Here is a 16,971-nt window from a genome sequence, read left to right as displayed (position 1 = left end):
ATTTAGTGTAGTTTTCTTTTTCTAATTCTTAAAAATTATATTTGTTATATTTATTTATTTTAATGATTTTTAAATGTCTTTTTACTGTAACCACGGTTCTATATTTCTAATTTATATTTGAATCATACTCACAATTGTAATTTATTCCCTCCGTCCCTAAATAGATTACCTATTTATTCTTAAATTTTGTCTCTAAATAGATTATCTATATATCATTAAACAAATACATTTTTCTAAAACTACCATTTTAGTTAATTACTGTTAGTATAAAAAATATGTATAATTTGATAGTCATGTTTATATTTGTTAAGTAGATGTTTTAAAATGCCTTTAAAGTTAAAATTAAATAGATGTTAAGTAGATGTTAGTATAAAGTTTATGAATATCCGTGATATGACGTAAGAGATATATATCATTTATAAATTTTATTAGTTATTATCCGTAGGGATATACTTATAAAAAATACCTAAAAATACTCCCCTCTCCTTTTTACATTAAGAATTGTGTAAATTTCAAATGCCATCTATTTAGGGGCGGATCGAGTATATCATTAGAGCCATACTTACAATCAATGATATCGCATTATATCAATATCAATGGGTACCTATACTATACCGTCTACACAGATATGGCGATGCCTGAATCTAGTAAATCATGGTGCAATAAGTTGTCAAATTCTTTACGCGTTAAGAGTATCGGATGTGTTTGAGCACACGGCTACACACCGTCTAATGGATGTGAAATCTGAAATGCTCATTATGTTGTCTGTCACGCACGAGAATGCAAGATATAGGCATATAGCACGACTCAAACCGAAGCTGCTACAGCCGGGACAAAAGGGTCCGGACGGATATGGGACAAGAGGTGGCAAGCCTTCTTGAGACCGTAGATTAGCAGGAGGATCCTCTCCCTTTCATCATGTCCCATCTCTGGACTATTTATTTGCCATTGCTTTTTCCCATATTTTTCAAACAATGAATGCGAACGTGCTACACTTCCGCCCGCCGTTTCCACCATTCTCTTCCCTGGTGGCTTCATCCACACCCTAGATTCTACCCATTTTAGTCCGCATTTGATAACATTGTAACAATCATACGAAGTGCCCTTGAGGCTATTTGAAACATCTAATTAGCATATGGAAGCCATTAAAAGAAATGAAATCAATTGAAGACAGAATAAAAACATTATTTACAAACCCTAAAATCACTGAAAAGTGTTTTTTTTATTTAATACTATTGAGACACGGTGTTGAGACGCGTATCTGAGACTGATTAGGAAAGTCTCAGCTATACACGTCTCTTAGAGATTGATTAGGAAAGTCTTACAGAATAAGACTTCCCAGCTCGGTAAGAATCCGAGACTGTTATGGAATATGCCGTAATTGAGACTCTTTATGTTAGTTTGAGAAAGGGTCGTATTAGGAAAGAAGTTATTTGTTTACCAAGTAATGATTCCTATATAAATCATTGTAATCGGTTATATGAAAGTTAATAAGAAATACCAAATTCTTAACATGGCATCAGGAGCCAGTTTCAAAAAAAAAAATCTAAAGATGGTCAGTGAAATTGAATCATCCAAAGGGAAGATAGTGGAACATGATACACAGAAGAAGAATCTTGTATATCATCTAGGATCGAGTGATGGACCAGGAACTATCATCACGCCAATAGTTCTGAGAGGGAATAATTATGATGAATGTGCTAGAGCCATAAGAAGATCGTTGATAGCCAAGAGAAAATTTGGTTTCATTGATGGAACCATCAAGCGACATGTAGATCCAGATCAGTTAGAAGAGTGGATAGCAATGCAATCAACGTTGGTTTCATGGATTGGTAACACGTTAGAGTTGTCAGTAAGATCAACTCTGGGAGATTATGAGGATGCAAGTCTATTATGGGCACACTTGAAGAGAAGATTTTGTGTTGTTAGTGGAACAAGAATATGTCAACTAAAAGCATCTTTAAGTGACTGCAAACAGAAGAAAACAGAGGGAGTTGCTATATATTTTGGAAGATTGAAAAAAAATATGGGATGAGATGGTGACTTATATGAAGATACCCCAATGCAAGTGTGGAAAGTGTACTTGTGATATTGCATCTCAGGTAAGTATGTTAAGAGAAGAAGATTTCTTGCACTATTTTCTGATTGGGTTAGATTCTGTATACAGTTCTTTGCGTGAACAATTGCTTGCAAGGGAACCATTGCCGTCCGTAGATGTTGCGTATCAAACCATTGTGAACTCAGAACGCCTGAAGACTGGAGATAGAGTAGTGTCTACAGAGATGCAGGAGAATGTTATGGCTTTCAAGGTGCAAGCTGATCAACGCCTACTTAATAGTGCTTATGATCCCACCAAGTACTGCAAAACTTGCAGCAGACAAGGACACTCTGATGATGGCTGTTTTAAGATTATTGGATATCCAGATTGGTGGGGAGACAGACCAAAGAATGGAAGAGGAGGAAGAACTGGAGGAAGAGGACGTACTGGAAGAGGAGGTAGAGGACAAGGAGGTAATCCTGTTCGTGCTCATAACCTGCATATTTCGGCGGCAAAGGATAGTGCTGGTATGTCATCAGCTGATGGAACGGGTCTAGTAGGAGTTACAGCAGCACAGGTTCAACAGGTGATGGAGTTTTTAAACTCAAGAAAGTCTAGTTCTCATCTACAAGGTAAAAAGAATGAAACATCTTGGATTGTTGACACAGGAGCAACAAACCATGTTAAGTATGAACTTCTTAACATGATAAGTGTAAGAGATATTAGGGCATGTTCGGTTGGATTGCCTGATGGAAAGTATGCATACTCTGAGAAAATAGGAACTGTGATTCTTCCTGGTGGATTGAAACTTGAAAACGTGCTTTATGTACCACAGATAACTTGTAACCTAATTTCAGTCACACAACTTATTGATGAGATGAGTTGTATTATTCAGTGTACTAACAAATTATGTCTTATACAGGACCGGTCTACGAGTAGGATGATTGGAGTGGCTGAGAGACAAGGTGGACTATATATTTTCTGTGGTGTGCCGCATGTTGAAGTTATGGCTGTGCATGAAGATACATATGAGTTGTGGCATCAACGTATGGGACACCTGATGAGTGCTAAAAAGTGCATATTTCTATATATTTTTCTTGGCATTTAACTCATCTTTTGTGCATTAATTCTACATTTTATCCCATATTCTGTATTTTCATTGTTTTCAAGAATAAATATTTTTATTAATTAATTTTGCATTTTTAGGTACTAAATAAAGCCTGGTTAACTCACGGAGCGAAAAGAGCAAATAAACGGCAAAGACTCCCGCAAGGAAGCCGCGAAGAATGTTGTGCGCAAGACCAAAAGGCTAGAAATGGGCTTAACAAGGAAGAATTGTTGTTAAAGAAGATATGGGCTTGGAATACCCAAGTTCCAAAACCCTTACCCAAACCCATTTTCAATATCCATACCCGTCTCCTTCGCCAGCCGTCAGATTGGATCACATCTGAATCCAATGGTCGCAGCATCGCCAGTACATCAAAGTCTGAAGCTCCTTTCTAACACTACAGCACCTAACTCCATCTTGAGTTGTCAGTTTCGTTGTATCAGAAATCCGACGGTCGATACTAGTCTCTTCACTTGTAGCCGTTAGATCAATCTATCATTTCCGCATCCCACGGCTCATCTTTGCAAATCATCGAGACTTGATGAAACCGCTCAACACCCTAATACCCAATTTTATACCCATTAGCCAAACATGCCTTAACCCTAAAACTATCGATCCAAACTTTCTTCTTCCATCTTCTTCACCCATTCCCTCCCATGCCGTCGCTGCCAATACCACCAACTCCGTCTGCAGTCTCTCAGCCACCACCATCCTTCATCATAACACACCAACCCTAAAACCCATCATCACTACCACTTTAACCAACTCTATAGACTTCTATTCCACCAATTTCACACCTCACCAATCTCATAAACCCTAGATGTGAAACTGGTAGAATAGGTTGAAATAGAGTTGTTGTTAGAGCATGGGTAGACGCAGGAGAAGGAATAAAGGCATGGGTCGAAGAAGATTGAGTGATTTCAGAGAGTTAGGTATGTCAATTTTGCTTTTTGTAAAAACCCTAATTTCAACTGTTTAATTTGGGGATTTGGGGATTTTCTCTGTAAACCCTAATTGATTAATTTGGGTATAAATATGGGTTGTGGGTGTGTGTTGTAAGGATGCCTGGATTAGCCAGAGCACCACCAAGAGGCCTGGAATAGCCAGGACCTCAACTGTTAATGTTGTTTCAATTTCATTTCAAGTTCAGTTCAATGTTTTAAACAATTTCAATTCCATTGTCATTTAATTTCATTATGTTCTAACTCCATTTGCTAGGGGTTAGATGATACTCTTGAATTGTAAGCTAGGATAGTCCTTGTTCATGTCACTGTTTTTGTAGTGCTGAAACTAAGTAGGATTGATAATTGGCTAGTTGAGTGAATGTACTTGTGATCAGTTGTGCTGTAAGAAGACAGCTAATTCTAGGGGTGTAAGAGTGAGAGTAGCTAAGGATTCAGTCCATTTGAAGGACTGTGCTTAATTGAAGTAGGGAAGTTAGTAAACTTAGTGATCAAATGCACCTGTGATTGAGTGTGCTGTAAGAAGACACTCAATGCTAGGGGTGAACTAGAGAACTTAGGGGATTAACCTTCCACTAATGCGGATTGCTAAATAACTGGTTGAGCAAACAAGCCTGTGATCAGCTGTACTGTGAGAAGACAGTTGATGCTATGAGTAAGTTAGTAAGATTAGTTAAATCATCCGTAATCTTCCCTGAGATGAAACAAGAACATGATTTGATTAGGATATGCCTTAGTTTAGGATCAAGATGTGGATTCAAAAGCCCTACCATGTTCCTGTTTACTTGCTTTACATGCTACTGTTTTTCAGTTCTGTCACTGCCCTTGGCTAACAGCCTTGGTTTGTTTATCTTTGTTTCAATGTTTCTTATTCACTGCCACTGAATTTTCTTGTTCACTGTCACCTGTTTCATCACTTCAATTCACACCCAAGTCTCTGTGGTTCGACCCTGCCTTGCACACTCACTACAACAGACCCTGTGCACTTGCAGGTATCAGTTTGTGACTCTTTTAGAGAGCCACCAAGTTTTTGGCGCCGTTGCCGGGGACAATGTTGTATCAGCATAATCCTCTTCATATGTTGTATTATAATTCTTTACATCTTTTGAAACATCGAGGACAATGTTTAGTTTAGGTTTGGGGGTATAGAGTAGATACCATGATCACATGCTATAATTGAAAACAAGAACTCCTTTTTGAAAAAATTAAAAATTCCAAAAAAAAAAAAAATCACAAAAATGAAGCTCATTTACCTTGAAATGTTGACTATTGTGCAAATATGTAATTTTTAGGAGTCTTAGTCTAGATATTTAGGCACCCTGATTCTAGCACAATTCACATAATGATAAGAAATTTGCACGCGCACGATCTACCAATACATGTATAGCCTCATCCTTGAGGTGTTCTATCGGAAGTTTTAGTTGCCAATCACTTTAGAATACTGAACGAAACTTGACTAGCTTGTTCTTTGGTTGGTTGGGATAAAAGGTGGAGGTTACATTAAGAAAGACAACCATCGAATTTAACTGGGTGCATCAAAAAGGGCTACCTCTTGCAAAATGTCATGTAATTTTTTGTTTCTTTTTGCTTATGTATCAAAAGTGTTTCCTTATCAAAAAAAAAAAAAAAAATTCAAAAAAAAAACGATGTATATATTCAGAAAAAATATCAGAAAAATACAAAAAAAAAATCAAGTATTTTTCAATTCCATCCTCTCTTGTTCCAAAAATAAAAGAGAGTAGTCAATGTAAATAAGAGTCATGTAAAGAGTCATTTTGTTGTTTCATTGTAATAAGCAAGGAGGGTGTATGCCATTGATGTACAACGCGAGTAATTGTGAAACACCTCCTACTCATTCACAATTCTCGTAAAGTCCGGACAGCTAGCTAGATTTCGACCTTGGTTCGTAGCCTGAGAAACTATCTCTTGGTGATTAGTAGTCATAACATCCGATCTTTCTTTACACATGTGTAGATACACTTTACACTCTTATCACATGTCTTTATTTGTTATCAGTGCTAGGATTGTGCCTTTGATAGCTAGATTGACATCTCCATTTTGCTGTGAGCTTAAACTGACTTGCACATGTCACATTTAATGGAATCTGAGCTTATATTTTGACCTAGAACTTTGTAGGTACGTTCTAAGCAAACCTTCACGAGACTTCACTCGTCCACTAGGGACACTTAGTGGTTTAAAAGGCTTAGTGCATACGCTAAATGCATTCGAGAGACCAGCGACAGTGGTATAGGTAGGATTTCCTTAGTTTTGTTTTACTTGAGGACAAGTAAAATTCAGGTTTGGGGGTATTTGATGAATGCTAAAAAGTGCATATTTCTATATATTTTTCTTGGCATTTAACTCATCTTTTGTGCATTCATTCTACATTTTATCCCATATTCTGTATTTTCATTGTTTTCAAGAATAAATATTTTTATTAATTAATTTTGTATTTTTAGGTACTAAATAAAGCTTGGATGAATTGTTGAGCGAAAAGAGCAAAGAAACGGTCAAGACTCCCGCAGGAAGGCATCAAAGAATGATGTTTGCAAGAGCCGGATAAACTAGAAGTGGGCTTGAAGAGGAAGAATTATTCTTAAAGAAGATATGGGCTTGGCATACCCAAGGCCCAAAACCCTTACCCAAATCCATTTCCAATATCCATACCCATTTCCACGAGAACCGTCAGATAGGATCCATCACATCATCCTACGGTCGCCTCATCATCGTGTATCAAACTCTGAAGTTCCTGTCAAACATCATAGTACCTAACTCCAATCTAAGCCATCAGTTTTGATGTATCATACATCCAACGGTCGCTCCAAGCCTGCTTCCATCTTGCCGTTAGATCCATTTCAGAAGTGACAATCCAACGCTTATCCTCGCTGTTCATCAACATTTGCTACACCCGCCTAACACTACAACACCAATCCCACCTTCACCTAATCGAACCAAACACACCCTTCTCCCAAAACCATCGACTCCACCTTCTTCCCCTCTCCGTCTGCAGAACCCATGTCCGCCATCATCACCACCACCTTTCCCAACCACTTTCTCTAACAAATCCGAGAACCCATCATCACAATCATCCCAATCTCCACTTTTATCAACCTAATCCGTTGTTCTCTAGCGCTGTGAACGATTAGGTCGAAGACAGTGGAGTAGGAATTGAGTATGGATGATTTGACACTACATCTCACATCACAGGAGCATGGGAAGAGCAGGAGAATACGAATAAGAAGCATGGGTCGAAGCTCTCAAGTGTTTTCAGATATTAGGTATGCATTAATTTCAATTTTTATCAAACCCTAATTTTTCTGTTTTTTGGGGATTTTGGAGAGATTGTGTATAAACTATATATAGATTCTTTGGGGTTTTGTAATAGGTGTTCTTGGGTTAGCCGAGATACCCCCTAACTGGGTTAATTTTAATTTCAATTTCATGTTTAATTTCAATTTCAATTATACTGTCAGTACTTGTTCTTCACTGTTAAACTCTGTTCTGATGTTATGTTCATGTTCTTGTGTATGTTAATGTTCATGTAAATCACCATGTTTGTTATGTTCTAATTCACCACTAGGGTGAGAAGACAACTGAACTTTGTTGGTTAGCCATTTGGGTTAGACCCTGTTGATCTCAAAACATTTAGGTTAGTAACATTCCAAAGGTTCACTGGCTTGTGATTAGTGGTGCTTTAAACAGACCATTAATGCTAGGAGTTAGTGATAATCTAAGGGATTCACAAAGCCATATTAGTTAGAGACCTAGACCCTAAATGACCTGTGATTGCCTATGCTTTAATCAGATAGGCAATGCTAGGGGTTATCCAAGGACTTTAGGTAGTTAACTAGCCACATGACAGGGATGTAACCAAGGTGAACTAGCTAGGTGAAGGAGAATTCTCATCCATCTTCATACACTTCCATCTTCAACTGTTTTGCTTGTTTTCTGTTTTCTTTCATTTATTTTACCTTCATTGCTCACTTTTTGTTTTCCCCTCATGCTCACAGTGGTGTCTTAACACCACAATCTTTACTTGTTTCACTCACTGTTTACTGCCCCCATTCAGCTCTCATACATCAGTCCATTCAGCTCCATGTTAGCTTAGGAAGCAGCTAGAGAAGCTAGAAAACAACATTTGCTCCCCCTTGTCCCTGTGGACTTTCCCTTTCTTCCCATTCTAGCTACAATTGACCATGTATACTTGCAGGTCAATTTGTAGGTTGTTTATAAAACCCACCAACACCCTTTAGAGAAAGTTTTGCAGAAGTTGCAAGGTGTGAGTAGATTAATTAAGAAGAATAATGATGCTTGTGATATTTGTTCCCGGGCAAAGCATCGTAGTTTGAGTAAATCGAATTGTATTTTTGATTTAGTTCATATAGATTTATGGGGTCCTTATAAGATCCATTCATCATGTCGAGCTCAATATTTTCTGACAATAGTAGATGATTTTTCAAGAGGTGTTTGGATTTATTTAATTCAGAATAAAACAGAGGTTGAATCAATATTTCGTGAATTTGTTGCTCTTGTGAAGCGTCAATTTAACAAAGATATTAAAATTGTTAGAAGTGATAATGGAACGGAATTTAATGCATTACGTGGTTATTTTAAGACTAATGGAATAGTCTTTGAGACATCATGTGTAGGTACTCCTCAACAAAATGGAAGAGTAGAGAGAAAACATCAACATATAATGAATGTATCAAGGGCTTTAAGATTTCAAGCAAGCTCGCCGAAACGGTTTTGGGGAGAGTGTGCATTGATAGCAGCGTACTTGATAAATCATACGCCTACACCTATCCTAAATAATAAAACACCATATGAAGTATTGTTTGGAAAACCACCTCTATATAAACAGTTGAAGGTGTTTGGATGTTTATGTTATGTACATGATCAAAGTAGCAAAGGAGATAAGTTTGCTAGTCGAGGAAGAAGGTGTGTGTTTCTCGGTTATCCATATGGTAAGAAGGCGTGGCAAGTTTATGATCTAGACACAAGAAAGTTTATGGTGTCTCGAGATGTCAAATTCTATGAGACACAGTTTCCATATAAGACTGAGTTGAATGGTAATATAGTTGAGACTGACATGATGGGGAGCACTAGAAGTCATATAGCGACTGATGTTACTGGGACTTCAACTGAGACAGATCGTGATGGTAAAGAATGGAGTGATGACGAAGATTACATAGTTGCTGGCGGTGAAGAAGATGCAGAAATACAACGACAGACAGATGAAAATGTCGCAGTATAGACTGCAACACCTGCTGAAGATATCGCAGTTCAGCATCAGACTACAACGTCAGAAAATCAGGCAGTTGTGAACAATGACAGACAAGCCACAGATGCCGCTGTTGTCAACAATGATTTAGGTAAGGGCAAACGTCAGAAGATCCCCTCAAGTAGGCTGAAAGGTTTTGTGACGCACACCATTCGAGAAAATAGTCCATCTCACTCTCAATCATCACAGTCATCATCCTCAGGTACACCTTATCCTTTGACATATTATGTTAGTTGTGACAGGTTTTCTGACATGCATAAAAATTATATTGCTGCATTGTCTGCAAAGTCTGAGCCGAGAAATTTCAGAGAGGCAATGAAACATCCAGGTTGGAGGAAAGAAAATGGCGGAAGAAATACTGGCCTTAGAAGAACAAGGCACATGGGATCTAACAGAATTGCCACCTGAGAAGGCTCTAGGAAGTAAGTGGATATATATACGGAAAAGTATGATGAAAACGGTACTTTGGTGCGAGACTTGTGATTTTTGGAAATCATCAAGTTGAAGGATTAGATTACAATGAGACGTTTGCACCAGTGGCAAAGATGACAACTGTTCGTATGTTTTTGGCTGTTGCTGCAGCTAAACAGATGGATGTGCATCAGATGGATGTGCATAATGCGTTCCTACATGGAGATTTGGAAGAGGAAGTATATATGAAAATACCACCTGGATTTGCTAAGGGTAATCCTAATATGGTGTGTAAGATGAAGAAATCGTTGTATGGCCTAAAACAAGCACCGCGGTGTTGGTTTGCGAAGCTGTCAACTGCATTGAAGAATTATGGGTTTCGGCAATCGTACTCAGATTATTATCTCTTTACTATGATGAAGGGAAGATGCAACTTAATGTGCTGGTGTATGTTGATGATTTGATTATTGCAGGTAATGATCTAGTTGCGCTTACACAATTTAAAGCATACTTGGGTCAATTTTTTAAGATGAAAGATTTAGGAAAATTGAAATACTTCCTAGGATTGGAAGTGGCTCATAGTAAACAGGGTTTCTGCATATGCCAGAGAAAATATGCGTTGGATATTATAATGGAGACAGGTTTATTGGGTGCGAAACCTGCAGAATTTCCTATGGAAACAAATCATCGTCTTGCTTTAGCAACAGGAGATTTGTTTAATGATGTAGAGAAGTATAGAAGATTGGTTGGGAGTTTAATCTATTTATCTGTCACCAGACCAGATCTTGCTTACTCAGTGCATATCTTATCTCAGTTTATGCAACGACCTAGAATGGAGCATTGGGAAGCAGCACTTCTTGTGGCTAGATATTTGAAAAAGAATCCTAGACAGGGAATTCTGTTGCGCTCTGATAGTAGTTTAAACTTGAGAGGTTGGTGTGATTCGGATTGGGCAAGTTGTCCTTTAACTAGGCGCTCACTGACGGGATGGATTTTTTTTTTTTGGAGATTCACCAGTATCCTGGAAGACTAAGAAGCAACAAACTGTGTCTCGTAGCTCGGCTGAAGCAGAATATCGTTCCATGGCGGCGGCTACATGTGAATTAAAATGGTTGAAACAATTACTCAGAGATTTGGGAGTTCACCATACACAAGCGATGAGTCTTCTTTGTGATAGTCAATCAGCATTATATATTGCGAAGAACCCTGTCTTTCATGAACGAACGAAACATATTGAAGTGGACTGTCATCTAGTCAGGGATGCGGTAATACAGAAGATTATTATACCTTCTTATACTCCTACCACAATACAGTTGGCGGATATATTCACAAATTCGTTGGGGAAAGCTCAGTTTCATGATATTTTGTCCAAGATGGGCATTTGTGACCTGCATGCTCCATCTTGAGGGGGGGTATTGAGACACGGTGTTGAGACGCGTATCTGAGACTGATTAGGAAAGTCTCAGCTATACACGTCTCTTAGAGATTGATTAGGAAAGTCTTACAGAATAAGACTTCCCAGCTCGGTAAGAATCCGAGACTGTTATGGAATATGCCGTAATTGGGACTCTTTATGTTAGTTTGAGAAAGGGTCGTATTAGGAAAGAAGTTATTTGTTTACCAAGTAATGATTCCTATATAAATCATTGTAATCGGTTATATGAAAGTTAATAAGAAATACCAAATTCTTAACAAATACTAATAATATTACTGGATAACGATTATTACATGAAACTAGTTGGAAGTCTAACAAGTTAAGCTCAAACAACATACTACTACATTAATTGAACAGGTTGCTGTGCTAGCCTACCAGCGAGCCTCATGGGTAACATAGCCAATGGAGCCGAAGCGGATGGGAAGACTGAGATTGTGTCACAAGGGGGGCAAGTTAACTCTACCTTCCATGTTAATTCTTGCAATATTACACCATTGGGGATCGAACCCGAGACCTCCTAATAATAGTAATATTTATACCAAATCTGTCAAAAAATTTGAAGATTTCAGATCAAATATGACAGATTTAGATTAAGATCTAAGAGATTTTAGGAAGATTGAGTTACTGAAAAAAAACATAAAAAAGAAAAGTTTTTTTCTTGGAGAGTTAGGACTGTAGGAGTTGGATAAAAATCTTTTTTGGCAGAGTAATTGTGTGCCCGTTGGGTGCCCATAGTTATTTCTGTCAGTTTACCAAACTATCCTTTCTCTGTTACTATTACTCTCTTTCTTCCCTTTAGTTGTGTTCTTTCTCTTTAGGTTACACTTACAGAGAGTATTTTCGGCGGCAGCAATGGCGAAAGGAGACGATGCAGTTCGCAAGAAGAAGAACAAAGTCTTAAGAAAACGGCTTAATGCTGACCCTTCTACCCTGTCTACACGTATTGCTGGTATTATTGCTGCTAAACAAAGACGAAAGCAAGGCAAACGTCGCCAGTGTGAGGTCCTTGTTACAAATTTTTCATTCATTTATATCAAAAATTAGGGATTAGTACAACATGGGTTTTTCTATTAACATATCATTAGTTGTTTAAAAGATTTAAAGTGTGGTTTTTTTTTATTTGATTGTATTGATTTTCTGGTGGAATTAGGGTTTATACAAGGGTTTTGTATTTATTGCTAGGGCATTTCTATTCTGTGTGTCTGTTGCAGTGAGTTAAGTCAGGGTTTATTGAATAATAGAATCTGGAGTGGTGAAAAACTGAGTAGAATTAGAGAGAAGGGAACTTGGTTTGGTTGGTTTTTAATAGGGTTGCTAGCGTAAAGCTGTCGATTTCTTTTGTAAGCTATATATTCAAAGATTGTTCTAAGCTTGTTGATTAGTGAGGAAAGGTGAACTCTATGAGTACAATATTGGTTCTTTTGTGTATTGCTGGCAAAACATGTATAAATAGCATTTCCAGTCTGTGAACACGTATTGACGTATGGAGAGATAAAAAATATTTTGGTAACTAGAATGTCAACTGTGTTTTTCATTGGGTTTACTAGAATTTATTCAATCTCTTTGAATGAACTTAGATCGCAATCTTATCTATACATGTTTGTATGAGTGCTGGCAATTAAAGGGATGGGATCATGAGTGAGGCAAGGTGAACTATGGAAAATCTCGGCCCTTTTTGCGCCGCGCTTGTGCAAACAGCATTTTCCAACAATATAGTTTATCAGTGTAGATTGATAAATAGGCAGATAAAAACGTTAAGTTAGTATGTCGATTGTGTTGTTGAAAATTATTTACTCACTATAACAGTTATGATAAGAAAATGGAGACAGGTGTTAGGTAATTCCTTTAAATTCCTCTTCTTTTGTTTTGGATTCATTGTCATATTCTTGGTTAGAGTAAAATCAGAGTTTATACAATGAGTTTTAGTATTTATTGGGCATTTCTGTTCTGTGAATAAAATCAGGGTTTATTGGACAATAGAGTGAAAACTGAGTACAATTAGAGAGAAGTGAACCTTGGTTTATAATAGGGTTACTAGACTAAAGCTGTTGATTTCTTTTCGAGATTCAAGGATTGATTTTATTCATTCCTGAGGCTGGCAGTTGAAGGGATGAGATGATAAGCATGTGTGGGTTAGTGAGGCAAGGTGATCCCTAAGAGTACAATCTTGGCTCTTTTGTGCTGTGCTAGTGCAAAATGGTTACAAATAGCATTTCCCTACAGTACAATCTGTCAATACGTATTGACATATGTAGTAAAAGAATTCGCAAATCAGAACGTCAACTGTGTTTTTCATTGGGTTTAGTAGTCTAAGAATTGTCAACCTCCTGTTTTTATAAGTACTGGCAATTCAAGGGATGGGATCATGAGCAGGTGGGTGGTGAGGCAAGGTGAACTATTAATAATCTCCGCCCTTTTTGTACAACACTAGTGCAAACAGCATTTTCCTACAATATAGTTTATCATTGTGGATTGATAAATACACATATAAAAACATTAAGTTAGTATGTCGACTGTGTTTTTAAAAATTATTTAGTCACTGTAACAGTTATAAGTGATAAGACTATAGAGACAGTCGTTAGGCGATTCCTCTAATTTCGTCTTCTTTTGTTTTGGATTCATTGCCATATTCTTGGTAAAAGTAAATTTATGATTTCGTGATGTTTTTCTAGGGAATGTGTTTCACCCTTCCTACCCCTGAGGATCCCTTCAATGAGGGGATTAAAAAGAAGGAACCGAAAGCAAAGAAGAAGAAGAAACTAAAAGCTAAGAAGCTCATGTCCGATATGAATTCTGAGAACGCTGAAGATAAGCAAGAAGTAAAGGCTTCGCCGAAAACAGTAGTTGAGTGCTTGAATGCAATTCAGGAAGCGTTTGTTAAAGATGGTACTTTCTCTGGTAATAAGGCCAAACCTGTTATGGTTAATACCTGGGGAATGAAGTTCTGGAAAAGTTGTTCAGAGGGTTCAGATGTCCTTGAGACATCTGGAGGCTCTTCAACTGTGGAGCAGATAGCTTGGATAGTCTCTACGGCTGCTGCTATGTTTACGAAGAAGGTGAAAGGGGATGCAAACCCTTTCCTTTTGTTCCTCGTTCCATCCAAAGAAAAAGCTATTAAGGTTTGTCTTTGCAAAATTAATTATTTTTTTCACTGCTATATCTTCTCATGAATGTTTCTTCTCTCGGATGTGCTGTTAAGTGTTAGCTAGTTTTGGTATGATAATGCTGGTGTCTCATTTTATTTGGTTCGGTGTACCTGGATAGGTAAGGTCAGTGTGCAAACATCTAAAAGGACTTGGCGTACAAACTGTTAGCATCCACTCTGGTAAATCACTGGATCTGCAGATTGATGGGTGAGTATAGCATCTCAGTATTCCATACTTATTCCGCTAAAAGAAAACCTGCCTTAAGTTGCCTTCGTGTTCTGTTTTATTAACTATTATTCTGCTCTGCACAGCCTAAAAAGTTGTGAGCCAGATTTTCTTGTATCCACTCCTGACCGGCTTCTGGAGCTTATTGCAGTTAAAGCTGTTGACATATCTGCTATTTCCTTGTTGGTAGGAAGCTTCATCCTTTTTTGCCAGTTGATTAATATTTTATTTTTTCTAGTTGTGTTTTATATATCTGATATACTTCTGGTTATGCTTTTTAATAGGTTGTTGATGGATTAGAAAGCTTCGCTGAAGATGGTTCTTTTGAGAAGATAAAATCAATCAGGGAAGCCGTCACCGGAGTTCCTCAAACAGTCATTCTCAACAATAGTTCTGACCGCATCACCTCCTCCACTCAGAGAAAACTCCTGCGAAAACAGTTTTGTACCTTGTCTCTCTATGATTCTGTAACCAGTCAAAATGCCTGATCTCTCTGTGTACACATGTATTTTCCTTTTTCGAAGAATGATGATCAGGACCGGCCCTGAGGTGGGATCTGGCCTGGTAAACGTTAATGAGTATCTAGAGTTGGTAGTTTTTTATGGTTTTGGTATACATTAGCAATAGCATTATTCAATTATATAAGAAAAGTTCAGGCCCATACCAGTTCTGAAATATGGTCTTAGCACATACTAAGAGCGTCCACAATGGGAGTAAAAGGTGGAGTATAACTATAATTGGTCCAAAATTGAATCGGAGTGGACAAGAGTGTAACCATATTTGGTTGGTGAGAGACTCTGTTTGGGAATAAATTTGGTAGATAGGGTGGAGTAAAACTAGTTATAGACATAGTCGAGCGGAAATTTAAAATACGTCTGGTATTGCGCGCAAATGGTATCTATATTTGATAGGGTGGAGTAAAACTAGTTATAGTCGAGCGGAAATTCAAAATACGTCTAGTATTGCGTGCAAATGGTATCTATATTTGAAATGGGACGTAACTTAAAAATCTGTTCGATGGACAGGTGCAACTTAAAAGCTCGCTCCAGACGGGCACTACTTAAAAGTTCGCCCTATCAGACACAACTAAAATGTTCGCCCCATTAACCACCTGTTCATTAGGTGCAACTTGAATGTTTGCCCCATTAACCGCCTGTTCAATGACTCGTGGTAATAACTAGTAAGTTTGAAATCGTTACATCAGGCGGTGACTCTATCTGCGCCTGTCACACAAGCACAACGTTGCGTTTCCGTCCAGTAATAAACATAACTTAAAACTCCGCCCCATATCAGATGCAGATTAAATGTACGCCCCACTGTAGCGCTGAATTGTACGTCCGCCCGGCTACTAGACACAGATTAAAATTACGCTCGATTTCAGACGCAAATTAAAATTACGTTTGACCAAATTTTACTCCACCGTAGCGTGCAACCCCAAGTATAACCAAATTTTTTTAGGCTTTAATTTTTAGTGTAGTTATAGTATGGTCGCATGATTGTGGACGCTCTATACTATACCCATCTAAAGACTTAAAGGCCTAGACAAATAAAACTATCACGTTGAACGGTGAGGAAACCCTCGCTTGCTATTGGTCGAAATAGACATTTTTTGAGTTTTGTGAAACGAGCATTTTGGTGAGGTCACTTGGCAACGTACGATTGGTTTAAATTTAAAAAGAATAGGAAAAAGATTAAAACAAAGAAACCAAATTCAATTTGAATTCATGACATGACAATATTTAGGTGAGGACACTTGGCAACGCATGATTGGTTTAAAAATTACAAACTTAAAAGGAAAATCTAACTTATTGTGATTTGAAATTTTTTGGAAGTCCAAATTCAATTTGGAAATCGAGTAACTACTATATTAGGACTCTTATTTCCTAATTAATATATAAAGGGGCAAAAATACATATATATTCTACGAAAATAAAAGGAAAATATAAATAAAATATGCACATATTTTCCACTTATTTAATGTATTTTCCTCACCACACCAAATAGAAATTACATCGCCACGGGGCGGGACGAAGCCCCATGCACACCAAATAAAAAATGTATCTCCGCGGGTGGGGTGAAGCCCAGCGCACACCAAATCAACAATGAATTGCCACGGGGCAGGGAGAAGCCCCGTGCGCTCCAAGTTAAAAGGAAAAAATAATAAAATTTACACATATTTAATGTATTTTCCCTGCCACACCATATCTAAAATACATCGCCACGTGCCGGACGAAGCCCCGCGCTCACCAAATCTAAAATTCGTCGATACGGGGAGGGGCGAAGCTCCACGCACACCAAATCAAAAATGCATTGCCACGGGGCGGGGCAAAACCCCGCGCTCACCAAATTAAAAGAAAAATATGTC

General features: G+C 37.9%; 1 protein-coding gene across 1 annotated transcript; it reads left to right on the top strand.

Annotated features, from left to right (window-relative positions):
• The first annotated feature begins 12,053 nt into the window (after positions 1-12,053).
• LOC113320646 (probable ATP-dependent RNA helicase ddx5) lies at positions 12,054-15,267 on the top strand. Its single transcript, XM_026568544.1, has 5 exons — positions 12,054-12,237; positions 13,908-14,354; positions 14,500-14,588; positions 14,693-14,792; positions 14,891-15,267. Exons 1-5 carry the CDS (start codon positions 12,088-12,090, stop codon positions 15,092-15,094), a joined length of 990 nt encoding a protein of 329 aa, XP_026424329.1. The 5' UTR covers positions 12,054-12,087; the 3' UTR covers positions 15,095-15,267.
• The last annotated feature ends 1,704 nt before the right edge of the window (positions 15,268-16,971 follow it).

The sequence above is a fragment of the Papaver somniferum genome, chromosome 11 (assembly GCF_003573695.1).
Source record: "Papaver somniferum cultivar HN1 chromosome 11, ASM357369v1, whole genome shotgun sequence".
NCBI lineage: Eukaryota > Viridiplantae > Streptophyta > Magnoliopsida > Ranunculales > Papaveraceae > Papaver > Papaver somniferum.
The sequence above is the reverse complement of the archived record's forward strand: the minus strand, read 5'-3'. Positions and strand labels throughout refer to the sequence as shown.